Below are 23,281 nucleotides of genomic sequence, written 5' to 3' on the forward strand. Positions count from 1 at the left end.
TGGACTATATAGAAACACTAGTTTCTCTGTAAGTAACAAATTTGTTTGATTTTGAGATGTTTGTGGATGTGCTCTTTTTTTTTTTAGCAAACCGCCATACTTTTCACATTTCTGGTAGAATTATATTCATACATGGACTACGGAGCACATTAAATCTCTGGGCTTAAACACATATGGATTAACTGAAAGAAAATGTTATGTGGCATCTTAATAGTGAATTGCAGTTTAAGAAGGCGTGTTTCTATTTTATTAGGTCACTGGTAGAGAAAAATAAAGATGTTGTTTCAGTTAAGTAGGACTCATCAAGGAAATACGTTTAGACTACTAGAACAAACATATTAACAGAGCAACATATGTTTTGAACTAGGCAGCTCAGTGGCTACATAAGGAAAGAGGAGTAATCACCCTCACTTCCGTTTGGTTTTGTAAGGCATAATGACACATACTTTGAGGTATTCTCTTCGTTGCTACCATATAAGGTGTATTCTCAGACTTTTGGGTAAAATTGATTACTGTTTGACTCATAAGCTAAAAAATAAGGCCCATAGTTAAAGTAACCAGTGCCCATGAGTCAGGATTTTACAAACGTACTCACTGAGAGACATCAGTGATTGCTTGTTTTATCTCCCTATTGTGACCTATAGAAAGCCAAGTCAGTTTATTGCACAAAAAAGGTGTTCAAATGAATTCAAAGTAGCCTACAGTTTTAAAGGGGCACATTCACATTAGACATCCAGGCCAGAGATTGACATTTTGTATGTAGTTGAGTTGCATTTGTAGGCCAGTGGAGGTGCCAACATTATATAACAATAAACAGTGCAAGACAGAACACCTTTAAGTGTTGAGTGTAGTAACATAGGGCAGATTAATAAGCACTGGAGTGGTAGTAAATAAATTGGGATTTGAAAAGAGCCTTGAAGGATATGTTTGGAAAAAATTTAGTACTTCTCAGTGTTCTTCGGCTCATTTTGGTGGCTGAAAACTCTGACCATTTTTCTTCATTTGTGATATTTCTTGGTAATTGAGTAGCATTCATCATTTGGCAGGAAAACAAGTTCTGTGAGTTCTCTCTTTTGGAATAATGCTCATTTAGTCTTAGGTATTTTTGGGGGGTGGTAGTGCAAAAAAATCATATTCACAGTATTCTGGGAAGTATGTGGGAGATAAACACCTCGATACTTTTGACCATAGGCTCATAACTGGATTCAGATTTTTTATTCTACAGTAGGTACTACTAGAAAATATATTTTAAAGCAAAATTAAATTTTGCCTATTAATTAGGTATTTTTTAAAATGATATTTTTCTCTGTGCTTTCCTTTGCCTCACGAAGATCCTGTTGGTCAGATGGATATAATTTTTTTAGTATATGTATTTCTCTGAATTTTGGTAACGGCACTGTTAGAAAAACAATAGCTTTTCTTTTCCCATGGTTTAGTTCCCATGGTTTTTGAACATGGGAAATTTCTGTTAGTGTTTCTTTCTGTAGCTGTCATATTTATGTGTTCCTTTTTTACATTTACTAAGCCTGATGGCATTCCTGTCATACCCATGGCGTTAGGGTCACACATTCCCAAGCATTCCATATTTGTTGAAAATATGCAGAAGGTTGAAAACTGGACGTTGGCTGTGGCTTATTATATAGGTACCTGTCTTCTATTTGTTACCTGTAGCATATAATAGGATTAATACCAATCTTGATCTTATTAATCGGATTAATACCAGTTCTTTTGAACCAGCATAAATTGTTCTCAGTAAACATCTGACTAATACAATGTTATGTATATTATAAAATGATCTCTAATGTTCTTGGGCACATATATTTTCAAAAAATATTTCTATTGCTGGCACCTGTTTTCTGAGGTTTGGAACTGCTGGCTTATTTCCAAGGGAAGACAGATAGAGGTTTCTATGTGCATATTGAGAGTTCCCTATGATTTGGAAGGATACATTTCATTAGGGAATTCTAAGATAGTGTTGGAGTCAATGCTATGACTAAACATTTTGCCTTTTTATGAAAAGGCTGCAGACAGTATAGCAGCTGTGTTAAATGTTCATTTTAGACAGAAAGCTTAAGCAGTTAGACTTACTTAAAATGATACCTGCCATACTGGGTTCTAACTTTTAAAAATGAAAGCTCTATACTGCTTCCTTTGATTTTGTTTGGTTTTTGCTATGAGTTCAATGATTGGTTTGCTTCTATGATGTGCCTCTTAAGAGGTAATAGCTATGGGGCAGGGTTAGTTTAACAGGGATAGCTATAACCCCTTATGAATCCCAAGTAGTTTACTTCTTTATGGATAAGACAGATTTTCTCTTCAGTGTGTCTTTGAGATCCTCGTCTAAGTGGTATGCTATCTTGAGATAGTATTATACTTTCAATGCAGTTTTATAAAGACATAGTACTACTTTCCTCTTTTGTTAAAAAGTTTTAAGAAGAAATACTGTTGGATCCGCACATTTGTATAGAGGCTAATAAGCATTTGGGAGTTTAGTTATAAATTTTACTTCAGTCCAATAAAGATAATGACATGTTTGATGACATACATAAATATTACTGTAAGTTAATTGGCTCTACATCATAGTTATTAGTTATAGTCATTTAGGTTATTTTAGTTATTCAATTAAAGTGTAAGATCTTCTTGCTTCTATAATTAGTTACTATCTTGATGTTCTGTTAAATATTTCCATTATTTTGTGCACGTGCACGGTGATGTACAACACACCCAGAGAGAAGGCCTGGACCCCAAACCAGGGACATCTCATGACCCTTTCTTTGCTCATGGCCTTGGTTCCCTGTTCTGCCTTCTTCCCAGTGCCCTCCCTTGTCATGTGTTCTTTTGTTTTCTTTCCTTCCTGCCCTTCCCTGACCCCCAGCTCAAGATTTCTTCACCAATATCACCTTATTGATTCTTTTTTTTTTTTCTGTACGCGGGCCTCTCACTACTGTGGCCTCTCCCGTTGCGGAGCACAGACTCCGGACGCGCAGGCTCAGTGGCCATGGTTCACGGGCCCAGCCGCTCTGCGGCATGTGGGATCCTCCCGGACCGAGGCACAAACCCGTGTCCCCTGCATCGGCAGGCGGACTCTCAACCACTGCGCCACCAGGGAAGCCCACCTTATTGATTCTTATCCTTTGGCCTTTTGGTACAGTGGCCAGACTGTCCTGGAAAGTGGTGATCTTGAGGCCACCATTCTGTGGGAATGGAGTTTGGAAAATTCAGACTTGAATAGTGGTAAGCAGGGAAGGAGGACACGGGGAGCCGGGGTTCTGATTCAGTGGCATATCAAGGTCTTTTGGTAAGTGAAGAGAAAGTTGAGGCTTAGAGAAGCAGAGGGAAGAGAAGAGGGATGTTTGGTCTTCCTTTAAGGAGGGAAGGGAAAAATCAGGTCTGACTGGTCAGTTTGAAAAGTTGTCTTCTCTGCCCTTAGGTGCTTGAGGTAGATGTCCAGCCTATGTGAATTGATGGCGTAGTCTGATAACAGGTGGTTGATATTAGATCCTTTCTTATCTAAGTCAATGGGGAGGCTCAGTAAAGAGACCATTCTCTTGAAGGGCATACAGTTGTCCTGGTTTCTGCATCAGTAAACAGAAGTTCAGAGGTAGTTCTGACATCTGCAGCCATGTCTGCTTGCAACTTAAGTGAGACCACAAAGCAGTGTTTTTAAAGAAGCATACAGCTACAGTTAAGTTTATGGAAAACTGGACAACAGTACTGAAAAATGTATTTAAAGATCAAAGGAGAAGCATTTGCTTGTGATTAGTTTGATTTATAATGAAGCTGACTCAGGAGCCTCCCATGACTGCTTCCTTCCTACACATTGTGCATTTATGAGATACACACACATTTATGGCTGTCATATAGTATGTACAAGATTTACTGATGACAGAAGGTTATTACTGCTTCAAACAAATGCAGACTATTTAGGCTTGAAAAAACAAAGGAAAAAATGAACTATGCAAATAATGAGTGACCTTGTAGTCTTTTCTTAGCTGCTCACAATTCCTAAGAGTGATACATCCTACCCAATTAAGGCAAAAAATTTATCGTTCTATTGAGTGGATGCCTTGAGGAAGTAGTTCTGGGAATAAATGAAAGCTCATAGGAGTTTTCAATGAGATGCCACCTTTAACAAGCTTTACATTTGTTTCTGTGCATTGGGCCTTTCCCACTGGCGTTCGTTTAGGCTCTTTCTGCACTTTAAATAGTGAGTAGAAAGCCTGAGTATTGAATAATAAAGATGGTTAGAGATTTAGAAAAGATGTTAATGTCAAAAATCCAAGATGATTAATATTAGTAAGCTCAAAAAAACTGTAGACAAAAAGGAGTTTGTTTGACAGTTTAAATAACATGAAAGATTGTACAGATGGCGATGAGCATTTGTTTACATTTCTGATAACTGATTGAGAAAGGGTTGAGATTAAATACAATTAAACTCTTCCTAATACTTGTTAGATAAAGTACCAAGGGGAGTTGTGACACCTCTTTGGAAATCCTAGGAAAAATATATTAACTAACTATCCAAAATGGATTTACTTTGTTCTATTGAAAATACAGTTTGATTTTTGACCTTTCTTAGGTTAGCTCAGCCTAATGTTTAACTGAAGATTCTCATTTTCAGATTATCTGTTTTTCTCTTTGGTGAATTAAGTATATTTATACCAGAATTTCACATATTAAACTGATGGATAGATTTATTGATTTCTTACTGTGGTTTAATCATGTGTTTTTCTAATACCTACAATCTTCAAGGCTCTTGAGAACATAGTGTAAAATATGATCCCTGACCTTATGGCGCTTACTTTGAAGTTGGAAACAGCTTGATGACTAGTTATAGATTGCTTCTATTTCAGGCTTCAGCTTTTTTCTACACTGTAGGAAGCAGAAAATATTTGAAGTTTTTCACCCTCATTTTATAAATAGTGGACATGATGGAACTCCTCAGTGTGAAGTGGTAGTAGGGTGACCATTATGGAAATACAGTAAGATGGAGGAAAGAGCAAGGAACATGCAGAGTTTGGCAGTAAGGAGGTCTTTAGAAAACTCTTACTGTAGGCAGCAGGCAAGATCAAGGTGACAGGTGATCAGGGTATGGACTAGCATGGGAGACAAAAGGAAGAATCAACAACATTTAGTAATTTCCCTAGATGTGGTGCTCAAGGAAACGGCAGAACACAGGGGCTATATGATTTCTATGCTCCATGTTTTGAAAATAAGGGTGGCAGAGTAAAAGCAAGCCTAAAAAGATAGGTAATTCTGAGAAGTTGGATTTGAACATCTTGAGATCATAGGCTCTCAGAATCGAGTAGGCAGCTGCAACAAAGGAGTAAGTTTTATCTAGTGTATGACATTTGATTTGATTAGATTATTTTCTCTCTTTTTTAAACATCTTTATTGGAGTATAATTGCTTTATAATGGTGTATTAGTTTCTGCTTTATAACAAAGTGAATCAGCTATATGTATACATATATCCCCGTATCCCCTCCCTCTTGCATCTCCCTCCCACACTCCCTATCACACCCCTCTAGGTGGTCACAAAGCACCGAGCTGATCTCCCTGTGCTATGCAGCTGCTTCCTACTAGCTATCTATTTTACATTTGGTAGTGTATATATGCCCATGCCACTCTCTCACTTCATCCCATCTTACCTTTCCCCCTCCCTTTGTCCTCAAGTCCATTCTCTACATCTGCATCTTTATTCCTGTCCTGCCCCTAGGTTCTTCAGAAACTTTTTTTTTTTTTTAAGATTCCATATATATGTGTTAGCATACGGTATTTGTTTTTCTCTTTCTGACTTACTTCACTCTGTATGACAGACTCTAGGTCCATCCACCTCACTACAAATAACTCAATTTTGTTTTTCTTTTTATGGCTGAGTAATATTAGATTATTTTCTTAATTGCTCATTACCTTTATATTACTGGACTGGGAGTATTTAAATTGCTTTAGTTGGGTACATTTTGAGCAAATGCCCTTAGGTTTCAGTGTTTCTATTTTAAGGCTACCTTATATGAAGAATGGTGAGGTAGGTAATTTAGCTGTGTTCTATTTCTGGTTAAAAAAAAATTTTTTTTTTTTTTGGATGCCCTTCTTGGCTAAAACAAAATGTAGGATAAATTATGTTTATTTTTTGTCTTATTATCAGGATTCAAATTTCCATTCATTTGTTTTAGTAGGGAACAGATGTCCCTTTGCCCTACCATTCAGATATGACTCTTATTTTAGGATTAGAGTTATACCTTTGTATAGACAGTTCACAGATAGATAAAACTTTTAAGACTGGAAGGGACCTTAGAAGGCCTTTGACATCATCCAGTACAACCTCCACATTTCTTGGATTAGTAATCTGAGGTCAGGAGAATAATAATAATAATAGCTAACATTTATTAAGCTGTTATCTCACATAATCTTTATAAAACCCTACAAGTAAGTCCCATGGAAAATGGGTGGCATTGCTAGCTTTAGGAGTTGTTTTCTTTGTAAATGTCCTTCACAGTTTGAACAATTTAGTTCTGTGCAGGAGAGACGAACAGTTAGTATTTGTTATTAAATTAAATTATTTCTTTAATATTTATATTAATGAAAAAAGAAATACTAATTATTAAGACAGTCCACACCTATTATTAATTAATTAATTAATTAATTAATTTTTATTTTTTGGCTGCGTCAGGTCTTCGTTGCTGCACACGGGCTTTCTCTAGTTGTGATGAGCGGGGGCAACTCTTCGTTGCAGTGCGTGGACTTCTCATTGCGGTGGCTTCTCTTGTTGCAGAGCACAGGCTCTAGGCGCGTGGGCTTCAGTAGTTGTGGCACATGGGCTCAGTGGTTGTGGCTCGTGGGCTCTAGAGCACAGGCTTAGTAGTTGTGGCGCACGGGCTTCAGTAGTTGTGGCACGCGGGCTCAGTAGTTGTGGTTCATGGGCTCCAGAGCGCAGGCTCAGTAGTTGTTGTGCACAGGCTTGGTTGCTCCGTGGCATGTGGGATCTTCCCGGACCAGGCTCAAACCCGTGTCCCCTGCACTGGCAGGTGGATTCTTAACCACTGCACCACCAGGGAAGTCCTGTTATTTAATACAGGACTGTTATTTAATACAGTAAACCTGTTATTTAATACAGTAAAACCATAATATTTAATGTAGATATTATTATTTTTAAAGACTTTTTTCTTCCACCACACGCATACATTACTTTCATATTTTAATAAATATATCTGTCTATACAGTATTTTAAAATATACTTAATAAAGTTCTATCTTTTTTTCTTCTTGATCCAGTGATCCTGGAATTCAGATTAACTTTATTTAATTTTCATTGAATTTTGGTATTACTTCATCAGTCATATAATATATAATGAAAAGTGTGTCTATATGTACGTATATACATACACATGTGTGTAATATAGCTATGTTGATAAGTTTGATATGCATTAAATTTTAATCTATTTTATTACTCTGGAAATTTATTTCTTTATTGTCAACATTTCATTAATTTTTCTTACCTTTAAATATCTGGGCAGCTGAGAGGAGTTGTTTTGTTTGTTCACATTAGTACAAAGATGAAAACGGAATCACTACACTTGACCCTTGAACACTTGGAGATTAGAGGCACTGGCCCTCTGCGAAGTTGAAAATCCGCCTGTAATTTATAGTCTGTCCTCCGTACGTATAGTTTGGTATACAAACACGCATATCATGTAGTACTATAGCATTCACTGTTGAAAAAAATCTGCATGTAAGTGGACCCATGCAGTTCAAACTCACGTTGCTCAAGGGTCAACTCTATGTACTATGTATATAATAGAGAATATTTCATTTGAAAGGTTTGAAATCTTTTATTTTACACTTTGTATCTGTTAGATTTTACATATTCTTGCTCAAATAGATATTTTTTCTTACTAATTTCAAGAACTATGTCCATCATTTGATAGTTATGTGTTAAATGAGATAAATTTCAAATTATTTAAAATTTTAGTTCTTCCTAATTTTGCACTTTAAAACAAACCATAGATTTTGCCAGTGTTAAATAATAAATACGTGGCATCCATTCATTCAGTATATATTATGAAGGTCTATAGTGTCAGGCACACTTCTAGCTTAAGGGTATTTGGGGAGAAGTGCAGATGTGGGTGCTGCCTGGATGGATCTAGCAGTCAATACTGTTTTCTTGATTTTAGATCCAAAGAGTTGTTCTTGTACACTAGGATTGATATGCCTTGCTCATTATTTTTAAGGAAAGGATTTGACAACTGATGGTAATCAAAACCAATCTGAGCATACAATATCCAGTTGTATTTATTGCTTTGCTTCCAGATTGTGAATTCTAGCACTCAGCCCTTGTTCAGTTTGCTGAGGGATGTTTTTCTTTTAATCAAAAAGTAATTTTAGTAAAATGTTCTCTAAAATATTTAGTTTTTGTTAGTTTTAAAAAAATTGTGGTAAAATATAAAAATTAGACATTTTGGGCTTCCCTGGTGGCGCAGTGGTTGAGGGTTTGTCTGCCGATGCAGGGGACGCGGGTTCGTGCCCCTGTCTGGGAGGATCCCACATGCTGCGGAAAGGCTGGGCCCGTGAGCCATGGCCGCTGGGCCTGCGCGTCTGGAGCCTGTGCTCTGCAACCGGAGAGGCCGTGGCAGTGAGAGGCCGGCGTACAGCAAAAAAAAAAAAAATAGACATTTTAACCATTTTTAATTGCACAATTCATTAATTGCATCAAGTACATTTTCAGTGTTGTGCAGTCATTACCGCTATCCTTTTCCAGATGTTTTTCATCATCCCTGCATAAAATCTACACTTTTAAGTATTAGAGAAATAGTGGTTGTTTTCTTTCTTTCTTTTTTGGGCCTAGTCTCACCTGTCTTCCAACAGCCCAGTATTCATTGTGATTTGCTTGTACTTACTGAAAAGCTTGTCATTTTAATTAGAATGGTTCCTTTTGATTCGTACTTGTTCCATGTTTCTGAGTATCTATTAAAATTGTATCATCTTTCATTTTACTGTCATTTTATATTTGTTTGCTCCTTTTGGAGCAATGAAATAGAAACACATGAAGTTTGAAGGAGATCAAACTAAATGTAAACATGTAGAAAATTTTGTAAAAAGGGAAAAAAGATTGGGGATTAAAGATCGTGGTACACAAAGGAGTCTGACAGTCTCAGACACAACTGGTTTTCGTCCCCTCGTTCTAAATGCCTGGAGCAGGAAGCACAGCCAGCATAAAAGATATTTGGGCCTGTGATCTTAAAGAATTCAGTCCCTCAAACGCTGGATATGAATTGGACTCAACAGGAAGGATAGTTCAGTAGATCCTCCATCTGTATTACTCTTTGTGCTCAAACAAAAATACAGCTGTTTAAAGAGTTTTAAAAGTTATTTCTAAAAGAGTATTAAATACCCTATTCATATTACTTTCTTTTTTTTTTTTCTGCTAAAATGTAGTTGCCTTGCCTACTTCTCTTCCTTATTTGTAACAATCACACACTACTGTTATACAGTAAAGAAATGGAGAACTTATCAGGGACCTTTTCTCAGACAATTAGTTCAGTTTTTTAGAAAACAAATAAGAATTTAAGGAAATAAGTATGAAAGTCATTTGAATTTTAACTTTACCTGTTAAGCAAGATAATTTGTATTACTTTGTCTAATAGTATATTAATATACTTCTCTTTTGATATAACAAAAGTATGATTTTCATCTGTGTTTATTTTTAAAGAGTGAGAATTCTAATGAAATATATTTTTTACAGCTAAAAGATGGTGGCAAAGCATCCCAGGCAAACGTAAGAATAGGTGATGTGGTTCTCAGCATTGATGGAATAAGTGCACATGGCATGACTCATCTTGAAGCCCAGAACAAGATTAAGGGTTGTACAGGCTCTTTGAATATGACTCTGCAAAGGTAAATTGCTTTTTGTTTGGCTCTGAGAGAGAAGACAACACTGAGGAATGTGTTTTCGTGTGTCTGATTCATGGTGTTAACTAAGAAGCAGTTTCTGTTGCCATTGTTTCGGGTGGATAAATAAAAAATAGAATGGCTTTTAAATTGGGTAATTGAGCAGTATGAGAATTGGTGAAAGCTTTGGATTATAAGGCATGTATTCACATACGCATAAAGATTGTGTGTGCAGTTTCAGAGAGTTTAAGAATTCCTGAAATTTCTCAATGGAGTGCAGCCTAAGAATTCTTGTTACGGGTAAAACTCTTAGCCTTAATATTCTGGGCAGTATATTAGGAGTATTCTTTTAAGATATGATTTGGCTTTTCTTAGTATGTCCTTTTCCCTTTCTTTCCCTGGGTAGAAAAACAGAATTTTAATATACTCATTTGAAGTCCAAATTTTCTGAAATCAGTTTGCCTTCAATTTTAAAATAATCATCTCATTGATTGTACTATATCAGATCTTTTCAGCATCCCAACATTTGAACTGTATTGAGATCACCTGGATTGCTTGTTAAAAATAGTGATAGAGCTTCCCTGGTGGCGCAGTGGTTGAGAGTCCCGCCTGCCGATGCAGGGGACACGGGTTCGTGCCCCGGTCCGGGAGGATCCCACGTGCCGCGGAGCGGCTGGGCCCATGAGCCATGGCCATTGAGCCTGCGCGTCCGGAGCCTGTGCTCCGCAACAGGAGAGGCCACAACAGTGAGAGGCCCGCGTACCGGTAAAAAAAAAAAAAAAAAGTTGTGATAGGAATCAGAATATCTAGAAGTAAGGACCAAGAATTATATATAAATAAGTTTTCTATGATTATTATGAAATATGAAGTTAGAACCACTGCAGTGTCTTGGGTTGAGGGGAAGGGAGGAGAAAGAGGGGATAGAGGGAGGGTGATTGAATGATGGCTCTGAACCTTTAGGTTTATAAGGAAGTAGCTATCATTTACCAGGTGGTCATGGAGGGTTTTAAGCAAGGCTTGCTTTTGATAATTACATAAGTGTTCTCTGGTCTATAAAATTTGGAAAACGCCATTTTCCCCAAAAACATCTCATAGGCTTCCATAAATTGTTGTCTTTATTATAAATCTTTAAGAGGGGAACAACATGCCATACCTTCCTAACACTTTTAGCTAAGAAACCTTTTTTTTCTTGGAGTCTCTCCTGGGAGTATTTAAAGGATATATACAGGGCAAATTATATGTACTTGTCTGGAAGAGTATCAATTTGGTCGTAAAACTGAATAGGAAAAATTTAGAAAAACTTAGACTTATAGATTTACTTTGTTGTAGCATGACTTTCTGACCAGTTCTCTTTTGGGGGAGTGTGTGTGTGTCTGTGTGTGAAATTGCTTTCAGTGGAACTGTTGAATCAAAGGTCATGTGTATTTAAAATTTGAAAGCTATTAGCTATACATTTTAATGCATAGAAAAGTAATCAATGAGAAAAAATAACCTTGCTAAAAAGTCCTGTTTCGATAGTATCCTTTCTGTTCTATATATTTAGACATGTAACACAAAAATTGTTACTAATTAAGTGAAAATAGTCATTTTTACTGATAGGCATTTTTTGCTAAGTATGAATTTTGAAAGGGAACCAAGAAGTCAAGAAGCTTAACTTGTCTGAGATATCAACAAAGCAAAACAAATACAGATGATGTTGGGCTGTTTCTCAAATTCTAAAGTGAAAGTTTATGTAGGGTATAATCTTTCCTTCTGGGCTGTGTATAATTTCTTTCATAGTAGCCTACTTGTTTTCACATTGTGCTCCCTATTTTACAACCTAGGACTCAGTATCTTATTTTCTATTGACAGCACTTCTGGTTCCATAAGAGTAGATGAAAACCAGATGTTACCCTGTTTGGATGAATTTGCAATTTAAGTAATCTGCTACTGACTCTAATACAGATTCTTTTAAGCTACTTGAATACAAAATCTAACAAACCAACTTGTTATAAACGTTTGGAGATACTACTTAATCTTATCTTCGTATTTCTGAATATGGATGTTCAGAGACTCAAACTATGAGAGAGAATTTTAGAGTCCTGTTGTTATTCATTGTTATTCTCCTTAAGGTTTTGAACACTTCTTGTGTTAGGTAATGTCAGCCTAAAAGAGATTTGCATTTAAGAGAATTCATGGTATAACATTGACAGTACTACTGAAGAAAGAGTTTTTGTTTTTTATGGAAAAAATAAAACTTTGAAGAGTTATCATCAATTTTTCCCTATACCAAAGCCATTTTCTTCTTAAGTTCTCTCTTTCTTATATCAGAGCAAATATTTTTTCTTCCACTTATTTCTGAGTTTGAACAACAGCACCCTTAATTGGCCTCCAGTCACCTTACCCTCTTTATTCCATCTGTCACCAGCCAAACTGCTGAGCATTCTTCTTCCAAACTGAGTGACCCACAACAGTATTTTCTCTGTGTAACTGTTTTCTTCATGAATATCTAGGTATTTTCCTTTACAGACTTGTCTTAGTCGAGTTTCCCTAGAAACAGAATCTGAGATGGTATTCATGTGCAAATGATGTATCAAGAGAGTTCTTTCACATGTTACTTAAAAGGGAATAAGTCAAGTGGGATTGGGAAGAAGAAACTGAGATGAGGAAGGGTTTGGTTTCATTGGATGTCTAGCCTCAGCTTGACCCAGGAGGGAACTTTGGAACAAAATTGTACCATAGAGTCTGTCTTGCCTTGAGGCAAGGGAACTGGGCTTTTGTCCCCTCTCCCCTTCATTCGTTACTTATTGACCACCAGCTGTCCTGGAAATATGTGTGTGTGCAGGAGTGCAGAAGAGGTCTAGGAGGTAGCTTCTGTTACTTCCACAGAAAGTTGCTGGTATGAACCATTAGCAATGCAGGGAGCATCTTTGGGACTGGATGTACCAAACCAGTCGAAGGGTTCCAGAGGACCCAAGCTGGGCACCAATAGCACGTGCTGTGAGATTCCTTCCAGACTGGAGTCCTTTGCTCAGAGGATTAGGCTCTCTGTGACCCAGGCACACTCAGATTGTCCTCCCCCTAGGACTTCCCTGGCAGTCCAATGGTTAAGACTCTGTGCTCCCAGTTCAGGGAGCGATAGTTCGATCCCTAGTCAGGGATATATGCCGCCTGGTGCAGCCAAAAGTTTAAAAAAAAAAAAAAGAAAGATTGTCCTCCCCAGATCATCACTACTTGTCAGCGAATACCATTTTTCCATTTAAGGTAGGTTTCTTACTGTCCCTCACATGCCTTTTTTGTCCTCTCATGAAATTTGCTTCATCTGGAATGCCCACCCACCTTTTCACTGCCAATACATACCTCCACCTCCACAAATCCCATATCAAACCTCATCATCTACCCATGGTCTTTTCTTACTATTGCAACTTATTCATTTTTTTCCCCTCTAAACTCTTATGACAAGTTTATACCATTCGACTCAGCGTTTAATTGTACACTAGGTATAACCAGGAATGACAAGGCAGATTCCATGAATCATATACAAATAAACCTAACTGGTTAATAGTCATACCTAATACTGCCTATGTAATTAACTAATTACTCTGTGTTTCACCAACTAGACTCCTTGAAAGCAAAGACCTTGTTTTTTGCACTATTTGTATTTGGCATCTTGTATAGTTTTGTGCTTTTAGTGTCTAATAAATATTTGATGGGCACCAGCATTATTTCTCAAACTTGGCATCATTTATTTATTCCACAAATGCTTTTTGAGCTACTGCTATGTGCCAGGCACTATTGTAGATGCTGGGGATATTCAGCAGTGAGCAAAACAAACAAAATCCCTGCCTCCTTGGTGCTGACCTTTCAGTGAGCAGAGGCAGACAATAAACAAGTTAAGTAATGGGAATTCCCTGTCTGTCCAGTGGTTAGGTGCTTTCACTACTGAGGCCCAGGTTGGATCCCTGGTCAGGGAACTAAGATCCCACAAGCCGCGCGGCACAGCCATAAATAAATAAATAAACAAACAAGTAAGTAAAAATGTATAGTGTATCACATGGAGGTGGTAAGTGCCTTGGGGAAAAATAAAGCATGTAAGGGACATAGGGAATGCAGGGGTAGGAAATTGCAATTTAAAATAGAGTGGTCAGGGGCTTCCCTGGTGGCGCAGTGGTTGAGAGTCTGCCTGCTGATGCAGGGGACACGGGTTCGTGCCCCGGGCCGGGAAGATCCCACATGCCGCGGAGAAGCTGGGCCCGTGAGCCATGGTCACTGAGCTTGCGCGTCTGGAGACTGTGCTCTGCAACGGGAGAGGCCACAACAGTGAGAGGCCCGCGTACTGCAAAAAAAATAAATAAAATAAAATAGAGTGGTCGGGAGAGCCTCAGTGAGAAGGTTATTGGATATCTGGGTCACGAGTCCCAGGCAGAGGGAAGAGCTGGTGCAGTGGTCCTATCAGGAGGCCAGTGGGCCCGGAGCAGAGGGGGTGAAGGCAGCAAGGTCAGAAGTGAGGTCAGAGAGATAGCAGGAAGTGAGTGGAGATGAGACAGTACTTGTAGGACCCATGCGTCACTGCAATATTTGTAATCGACTTTAAATTTTCCTGGGCCTGTAGAAAGTTGTGAGAAAGCCTTGAAGAGTTATAGCTGCTTGGCCAGCTCTACAGCAGGATTTGGGAGAGAGGTGGTTTCATTATTGGAAAGGGGCTAGAAGGAAGAGCAGACCAAGCCTCACCCCAGTCTTGATAGCCACGGCACTGCCTTTTTCTTCTAGTGGGGTAGAAATACTGGACGATTACCACTTCTGCTGATCTCCACCCAAGAACCCCCAGCAGGAGACTATGACAGAGAAAACCCATCTTTTTAAAATTAATTAGTTAATTAATTAATTAATTTATTTATTTTTGGCTGCATTGGGTCTTCGTTGCTGTGCGTGGGCTTTTTCTAGTTGCGGTGAGCGGGGGCTACTCTTTGTTGCAGTGCACGGGCTTCTCATTGCAGTAGCTTCTCTTGTTGCAGAGTATGGCCTCTAGGTGTGCAGGCTTCAGTAGCTGTGGCACGTGGGCTCAGTAGTTGTGGCTCATGGGCTCTAGAGCGCAGGCTCAGTAGTTTTTGTGCACGGGCTTAGTTGCTCTGTGGCATGTGAGATCTTCTCAGACCAGGGCTCGAACTCGTGTCGCCTGCATTGGCAGGCAGATTCTTAACCGCTGTGCCACCAGGGAAGTCTCCCATCTTTGTTTTTGAAATTTTGTTTTGTGAATTTTTTTTGTATTAAGTATTATTGTTATATATTTGTTCATTATATATATATATTTAATTGACCTCTTGTTTAAGCCCAACCTCAAAATCCTAAAATAAGGTTTAGATAAGAAAAGGTAAGATAAAGATACTTGCTTACGTAAGGTTATTTTGGAACTTTTTTTTTCAATCTTGTCTTATTTGGGGGTATGTAATAAAGCAAACATATGCTCTCTCATTGATATCCTAAAAAAATAAGACTTGACTCACTATATTCTAGTATCTAATGAATATAGAGGTGTGGAAGATTTCATTTTGATTTCTTTTATCATTGGAAAAGATTGGAAAATATTTTTTTCCCCCTGAAACTGGCACTGATTCTAAGAGTGCTACAACTGGACAATGAAAAATTCTATTTGAAATTATTTATCCTCTTGGGAGAACAGGCAAATAGTAGTGTGCTTGTTTTTAGATATCAAGTGCTTTTTGCCTATGCTTTTGATCCACGTCAAAGTGGATCATTTTAACAATTACATTATTTCAACTAATAATAGAAGAAGACTACTTTCTGAAGCTTTGATGTCAAATAACTCTATGAACTATATTAGAGTTGGAGTCTATGAATAAGATTTTTAACTATTTCATTTTATTTCATTAATTCTTTGCATAACATAGATAAACTTGCTACTGACTTACTGTATGAATTGGGGTAAGGTGCTAAACTTCTGGGCCTTAATTTTCTTGACTATAAAATGAGGTCATGAGTGATTTCTAAGTTCCCTTAAATTCTGGTTCTTGTTCTGGTTTTTTAGCTGTAAATGGATAAGTTCCCTAAAGTTTGCTATTAGATCAGACTAACTTCAGTTTGCTTGTTTTGGCTGAGAGAATCAGGAAATTGGACTTTCTTCACTGGAGTTATCTTAAACTATGCCAGGTTAGCAAAGTGTCTTGTACTACCCTGCCGACTTCAAGGTGAAAGGTAGGTCAGCTGGATATTCAAACAGAACTTAATCATGAAAAAATACTTTATATACTTGTCCTTATTTTATATTTTAAAATTAATCCTTTCAGAATCACAGAGAATATATATAACTTTTCTAATCTTCCTTGTTTTTTACATGATCATTAGTGGCATATCTGTGGGTTTATTTACTTATTTACTTTGGTTCCTTAAATTTCATTTAGTGTATAACTTGTTATGATTGGAAGTGAAAGATCTAGAAGGATTGAGTTTTGAAAAATATTGATGTACTCTCTGCCTCCCCCTTCTTCCTCATCCTTCAAACAGCAGAAAAATTGTCAGAGGTCCGGTAACTACTACTAATGAATGACAGACTGGAATAATTTAATAGGCACATTGAGTTACAAAAAGAAAAGTAGCTGTGGTACCAGACTGAAGCTATTAGCCATCTTTTGTTTCATTTTAATGGATTGCTTAACATCCTGTTACTGTTAACTTTAATGAGTTCACCTCTGCTCTTTCTTTCACTATTAGCACAGAGGCAAGATACTAAAAAATACTTTTTTTAAATCCAAGTTTTCAGTTCTCTATCTGGGATGTTTCAATTCATGTGAATTAAAAGACATTTAGTTCGATTACCTTTTCATTTAATTGGAGTTGCACATTATCCCACCTCAGGTTCCTTTTTTCCCCCGGTATTTCACATACTTTTTGAATGTGTTTTCTGCAATATAGGTTTTACTGTTTGTTTGTTTGATCATTTGTGTTGGTTTTAGTTTCATTTTTTAATTCTTTTCCAGAAGGACTGTCTGATTAATCCTCCCTCTCCCTCATCATTAAAATTAGAAGTGCTGCTTAGGAAGGGGATGAAGACAAGCAGGCGTTGACATCTCTTTTGTGCAAGTCTTTTTTTTTTTTTTTTTTTTTGCGGTACGCGGGCCTCTCACTGTCGTGGCCTCTCCTGTTGCGGAGCACAGGCTCCGGACGTGCAGGCTCAGCAGCCACGGCTCATGGGCCCAGCTGCTCCGCGGCATGTGGGATCCTCCCGGACCGGGGCACAAACCCGTGTCCCCTGTATCGGCAGGCAGACTCTCAACCACTGTGCCACCAGGGAAGCCCTGTGCAAGTCTTTTCACATATACATTTAATCCTTCTATCAGTCCATTGAGAAAGGAGTTAACATACCCATTTTTCAGATGATTAATTTATGGTTTTGAGGGTTTATGTGACTTGCATAACAAACCCAGGTCAGTTCAAAGACTATTTCCTTCCCCACTTTCTTATAGCTAGGACTTAGTGACTATAGTCTCCTAATAAAGTTTGATAAGACAGGATAGTAATTCAGTAGGGGCAACTCTTTGACTCTTTCACTTGTAAGCAACAGTGTCTCTGTTTTCACACTCGCCTGTTGGTATTCTGTGATAAATATTATGCCTAAATTATTTTCTATGTGCCTTGTAGACCCTATAGGTTAGAGTAAAAGTAAAGGAGAAAAAGGAGGCTAAATAGGTTCACGGGTCACTAGATAGGAGCATTCATTTGGATACTGACTTGTATATATGGTTGCCTGTCCTAAGTCAGAATATCATCTTTTATTTTTCCCTCCCAAGTTTATAAGCCTGTTGACTATATTTGCTAAGTTATTACTGTATTAAAGTTTGAAGACTTTGTTCTTCAGCAGGCTTCTGTGTATGCATCCCATGAGTAACTAAGGATTCAGCAATTTAAAAAAATACGTTTTTAAGACTTTTTGCTCAATATGACACTGACTGGAAAAGATACCAAAACAGTCAACCAACAAATCCATCAACAGACATGGAAGAGAAGTATTTCTCTTCTGTGTCTTTTTCTTCAATTCGGTAGGGATAAAGATTGCTGAAAATGAACTTGAAAGCTCAAATTAGTACATCTTGTTTGATAGTCTGTAGCAATTTGAATATGGGTTCATTAGGGTGTATTTTGCATTTTTAAATTCTTCCCTGAACTTTCCCTCTTGAAAGTGCGCAGTTATTTTATATAAATTTATGTATTTAAATTTTGGCTGAGTTGGGTCTTCGTTGCTGCGTGCCGGCTTTCTCTGTAGTTGCTGCGAGCCAGGGCTACTCTTCGTTGCAGTGCACAGGCTTCTCATTGGGGTGGCTTCTCTTGTTGCAGAGCACAGGCTCTAGGCACGCGGGCTTCAGTAGTTGTGGCACGCGGGCGCAGTAGTTGCGGCTCGTGGACTCTAGAGCACAGGCTCAGTAGTTGTGGTACATGGGCTTAGTTGCTCCGCAGCATGTGAGATCTTCCCTGACCAGGGCATGAACCCGTGTCCCCTGCATTGGCAGGTGGATTCTTAACCACTGTGCCACCAGGGAAGTCCCTTTTATTTTTAACTTTTATTTTTTAACATAAAAGTCTTATTTATTTTTCTGAAGGAAAAATTACTTCAGTTATAATCCTTTGGGAAAAAAATCCTAGGAAATAATATATTTAAAGACATGTTTAAAGCTTTGTTGTAAAATTTTAATTTGTAGAACATTTCATCTGTGCAGAATTTTTTATTTTTTTTTTTTGCGGTACTCGGGCCTCTCACTGTTGTGGCCACTCCCATTGCGGAGCACAGGCTCCGGATGCGCAGGCTCAGCAGCCATGGCTCACGGGCCCAGCCGCTCCGCGGCATGTGGGATCTTCCTGGACCAGGGCACGAACCCGTGTCCCCTGCATCGGCAGGCAGACTCTCAACCACTGCGCCACCAGGGAAGCCCTCATCTGTGCAGAATTTTTAAACGAAGCCATGAAATAGAGATATAAAGAAGGGGAATGGTAATAAAACTGACTTTGAAATTAGGCAAACTTGGTGCAAACCTTGATTCTACCACTTGTCTAGCTTAGGCAAGTTACATAAGTGAATTTCCGTTAACCATTTGTAAATGGGCATAGTAATAACTGCCTTCTAAGGCTCTTGTAAAGATTAAATAACAAATGTAAAGAACCTAGGATATAACAGAGATAAGTTTTCTCTTCTTTCTTCCTATTTCTCCAGTATAAGTAAGTATTAATATAGTATCCATTGTAAAGTTACTTCCAGGAGGTTATATTTATTTTGTTTCTTAGCAACAAAATGGGTGTGACTGGAGGGAAATAGGGAGAAAATGAGAGGGCAGTCGGGTAGGTAGTTATCTTGGAAAGTCAGAAAGATGATTATGCAAGTGTTAGAAGAAAGGATTGTTTAGTCAAGTGAGTGGTTTTTGATCATACAGTTGTAATTAAAGCTTTTTAAAAGCATGAGGGGATACAAACATTATGCTGAGTGCCAACTAACTACTGCTTTGGTTAAAAACTCTCAACCAGTAATTTATGGCAGCGAAGAGAAACCAGTACATACCTAGTCTTCTTTTTTCTGCTGATTCCTCTAGTTCTCCTTAGAGGAAAAAATGCAGGTGTAATTCTCCTTTACTGTGGGTTAAGCCAGAAAGACAAACAAACAAAACAAGTGTTTTTTCTGTCACTCTCCCATCCAAAATCATGTGTATTCCCTTTAAAGTAATTTAAATTAGTTAAATTGCTAACTTTTGAACTGTGTTATGATACTTTTAGAAATAATTTTCTCTTGTAACTTCTCATCAACACTATCATTACTTAATTAGTTGGAAAATCTCATAATGTTCCAAATTTTTGAACATCGGACTTCTCTAGATTTACCTTATGACCAGAAGCCATAAGGGGTAGATATAAAGAGAGTGATTTATGATTTCTGTCTTTAAGGAACTTATATCTATTTATTAGGACATTCATTGAGATAAGAAGACACAGAAAGTGCAACAGAGGTTCAAAGAGGGCAAGATCTCATTGAAACAGAAAGGCTTCCTGGAGGTGCTGCATCTTGGGCTAGGCTTTGATGAGAAGGCCATCTCAGATGGAGGTAGACAGTCCCCAGGCACCTGTAGGGAGGAGTATGTGGACCGGTTGGAAATGGAGATAAGAATAAAAGTTAGATTCAAATAGTGCTTTGCAGAGTCTTAGACACTGAGATATTAAAAGTTTTGATCAGAAAAGTGACATTTTCTGGATAATATTTAGTGAGATAGCTTGGAAGAAGGTGGAGAGGCGAGGCAGGGAGACTGGTCAGGCAAGTATTACAGTAACGTGGCTATTTGCGGGCTTGGAGTGGAAAACAGGAGAAATGGGAGAAATGAGAACTTGTGAACAGGAGTTCTGAAAGCCACAATAATGGTGTGGATATGAGGGAAGAGGGAAGAACCGAAGACAGCTCAGGTGCTCAGCCTGCTGGACCCAGGCTCCGTTCTCCTTTCATCTTCCCCTCGTTCCTCTTCTCACTGGAGCCTGGCTTCTGCCGCTGTCATGTCACTGAAACTGACGCTTGGACGTCTCACAGATTCCTCAAGCTCAACATGGTCAAAACTGAGCTCCACACTGCGTGTCACCAATTTGCATCTCCTGCTGCGCTTGTCTTGGTGAAGTGCCTGCCATCCACCCTGTTACCAGATCAGAAAGACTCATTCCTTGCTGAACCTCCCACGCCCATCTCTCTAACCACCTGTTCAGTACAGTTTGCATAGATCTCCAAGCACACTATGAATAGAATAGAATAAATTAACATGGCCTCAGGGTGGGTTGGTGGGGAGAGACACAGCTCCTAACCCTAATGCCTATATCTTAAACAGAAAGGTTTAAGGTCCATCTAATTGAACAGTTGCTGTGCTGGTCACTGGGGAAGGAAAGGAAGTCCTCACACCTGCCCTGTAGGAGCTCACAGGGTGGAGCAGTGGTTTCTGACCTTAAATAAGGACCTTTTTTTTTCAATGTCAAATATTTCATGGGCAACCCTTCCCCCACTATGTTAGGATAACAATTATTTTTAAAGTAACTGCAGATTTTGTAAATATTGTATTGCAGTTTTAAATGAAGAGGAGGTTTTTTTACATTTATGTATAAGAATCTACATTTATTTGAAAATCCAAATATATAATACATGATTTAAGCAGACTTTAGTGTTTAGTACATAGATGAATTCATGAATCATTTGTGAAAACTTAGAACTGTGTGCCCGTTACCTCCAGCTGCTTCAAGTGTGGTTCACAGATTGGGAACCACTGGCAAAAAACATTTAAGCCATCTGGAAGTAGAGAGACAGGGGAGCAGAGACATGCACAGGGAAGGCGAGATTGAGGAGAGACCGCATCGGGATGGGGAGGGAAACAAAGACAGAAAGACAGAAACTGCAGGGCCTTTGAAGGAGTAGAGTAACAGGAGAAGATTCTCCTGGTCACATTGGCTTATAGCAGATTAAAAAGACCCGTGGTTCCACAACATAGGATTCTACCAAATTTACCTTCAGTATCATTTTAAGAAAAAAAGCTAATTTCAGAGTTTAAGAGGACAAGCATACAGTTATTTCCTTGTATAAAAAGGAATAGCTGAGAAAGATGTAACATGCACCCTAAGTGGAAAGAATATCATGCCCAACTTTTGAAGGGAAGAAATAATATTCTATTTTTACACGCTCCAGTGCCTATCACCGTGGCTTGGACATAGAAGATACTCAGTAAATAGTTATTGCCTTGAGTAGTAGAGACTGCAACTTTTAAAAATACAGTAATTTTTTTACTTTTGCATAACAAATTTAGAAATAATTTACGAGGAGTTATTAGTGAGGTAGAGTGACAGACTGGCATTCTTCTGTTTTGAATGGCAGCAGTCTCCTTGGAATTCAAAATAAACATGTTGTCCATTGCATTGAGAGCTTTTGAAAGGATTTGAAATTCAGGTCACTCCCAACTGTTTCCAGCGGCTGTTGTTGCTATTAGGGTCTCAAAGGCTGAAATAGCTTAGGCTTTATATGAGTTGGAAAGTAAACAAGAGTGAAGGGCTGTGCAGAGCACAAGCAGCAGAGTATTTATACTGTTGAACTTTGCAGCTTTTTCTTTCATGTATTTCAAAGGCTGTATTTTCCTAGTAAACCAGCTTTATAAATAGATATCTAAATGTTACTAGTCCTAATAATTTCTTTTATCAGCTATGATCCCTATTAACATTTGCTCTGAAATTTAAAGCATATGAAAAAGTCTTTCATTTATCTGTTTTTTGTATGTATGAATTTTAATTTCTTATATAATACAGCAGGAGTTCATTTCTACATTACTATAAAAATCCATAGATGATAATCTTGAGTTCAGTGACCTCCCTTACAATCGAGTCTGCCTTTATCTTGACTGTTGTGGCTGAAGTTTATGGCACTGTTTTCCTGTGTAATTCATCCTGTTACAATGAATACGACGTGCTTTCCAGATTCTTTTGTTTTATTGGAATTTTGTTATATAGACTGTGTTTTGAAATAGTGGATTATTTATTAGTCCAGAATGTTTTTGTTATCCTGAGGATATGTCTGGTCACTAAGTTATTCTTAAAATTAAGAAAAGTATTTTTGTATTTGAAAGCTAAACTAGTTAACTGCCTCTTTCAAACTAGGATTTTAATCTCTTTGACACACTGAAATATAGAACATCTCTTTTATAGATTTCATAGATTCTGTAACGTTCACGTAGATTTCATTTTCTAATGAGAACCTCTTCACTTTAGTAAGGCAAAGAGTTACGTCCAAGGGATCAAAGTGAATTGTTCCTTTATTGAAAGTTTGCTGTGATGTTTTTGATTTTTATGTGTAATTTTTATTGCTATATAATATTTACAGTTGAATTATTTTAGTATTTTGCAGAAAAGTGTTCATTTTTATTTTCCCTTTAAAGAAGCTTATATGGGTTATAGCAATATTCATGTTCCCAAGGACTTTAGATAATAGTTTTTCTTCTGAGATATCTGATGGAAAAAGTGTTAAAGTTGCTAGGGATGTCAGTGTTCATAGCAGCATTATTTACAGTTGCCAAGGTATGGAAGCAACCTAAGTGTTCATCGACTGATAACTGGATAAAGAAGATGTGGTATATATACACAATGGAATACTACTCAGTCATAAAAAGGAATGAAATCTTGCCATTTGCAGCAACACAGATGGACTTGGAGGGTATTATGCTAAGTGGAATAAGTCAGACAGAGAAAAACAAATACTGTATGATATCACTTATATGTGGAATCCAAAAAAATACAATGAAGTAGTGAAAAAAAACAAAAAAGAAGTAGACTCACAGATACAGAGAACAAACTTGTAACTACAAGTTTGCCAGTGGGGCGAGGGAAGAGGGGAGGGGCAATATAGGGTAGG

At 37.9% G+C, this 23,281-nt stretch overlaps 1 protein-coding gene across 7 annotated transcripts in view; it reads left to right on the forward strand.

Moving 5' to 3' along the window:
• PDLIM5 (PDZ and LIM domain 5) overlaps positions 1-23,281 on the forward strand; it is a 219,809-nt gene that overhangs the window by 61,263 nt on the left and 135,265 nt on the right. For 6 of the 7 annotated variants that reach the window (XM_029234674.1, XM_029234670.1, XM_029234671.1 and 3 more), the window contains exon 3: positions 9,740-9,891. In XM_029234674.1, coding sequence (XP_029090507.1) covers positions 9,740-9,891 — 152 coding nt within the window. Of the gene's footprint in view, positions 1-9,739; positions 9,892-23,281 lie in introns of those variants that run through there. The other variant, XM_029234672.1, reaches the window with a different exon arrangement.

The sequence above is a fragment of the Monodon monoceros genome, unplaced genomic scaffold (assembly GCF_005190385.1).
Source record: "Monodon monoceros isolate NGI ecotype Baffin Bay Population unplaced genomic scaffold, NGI_Narwhal_1 Super_Scaffold_20, whole genome shotgun sequence".
NCBI classification, from domain to species: Eukaryota; Metazoa; Chordata; class Mammalia; order Artiodactyla; family Monodontidae; genus Monodon; species Monodon monoceros.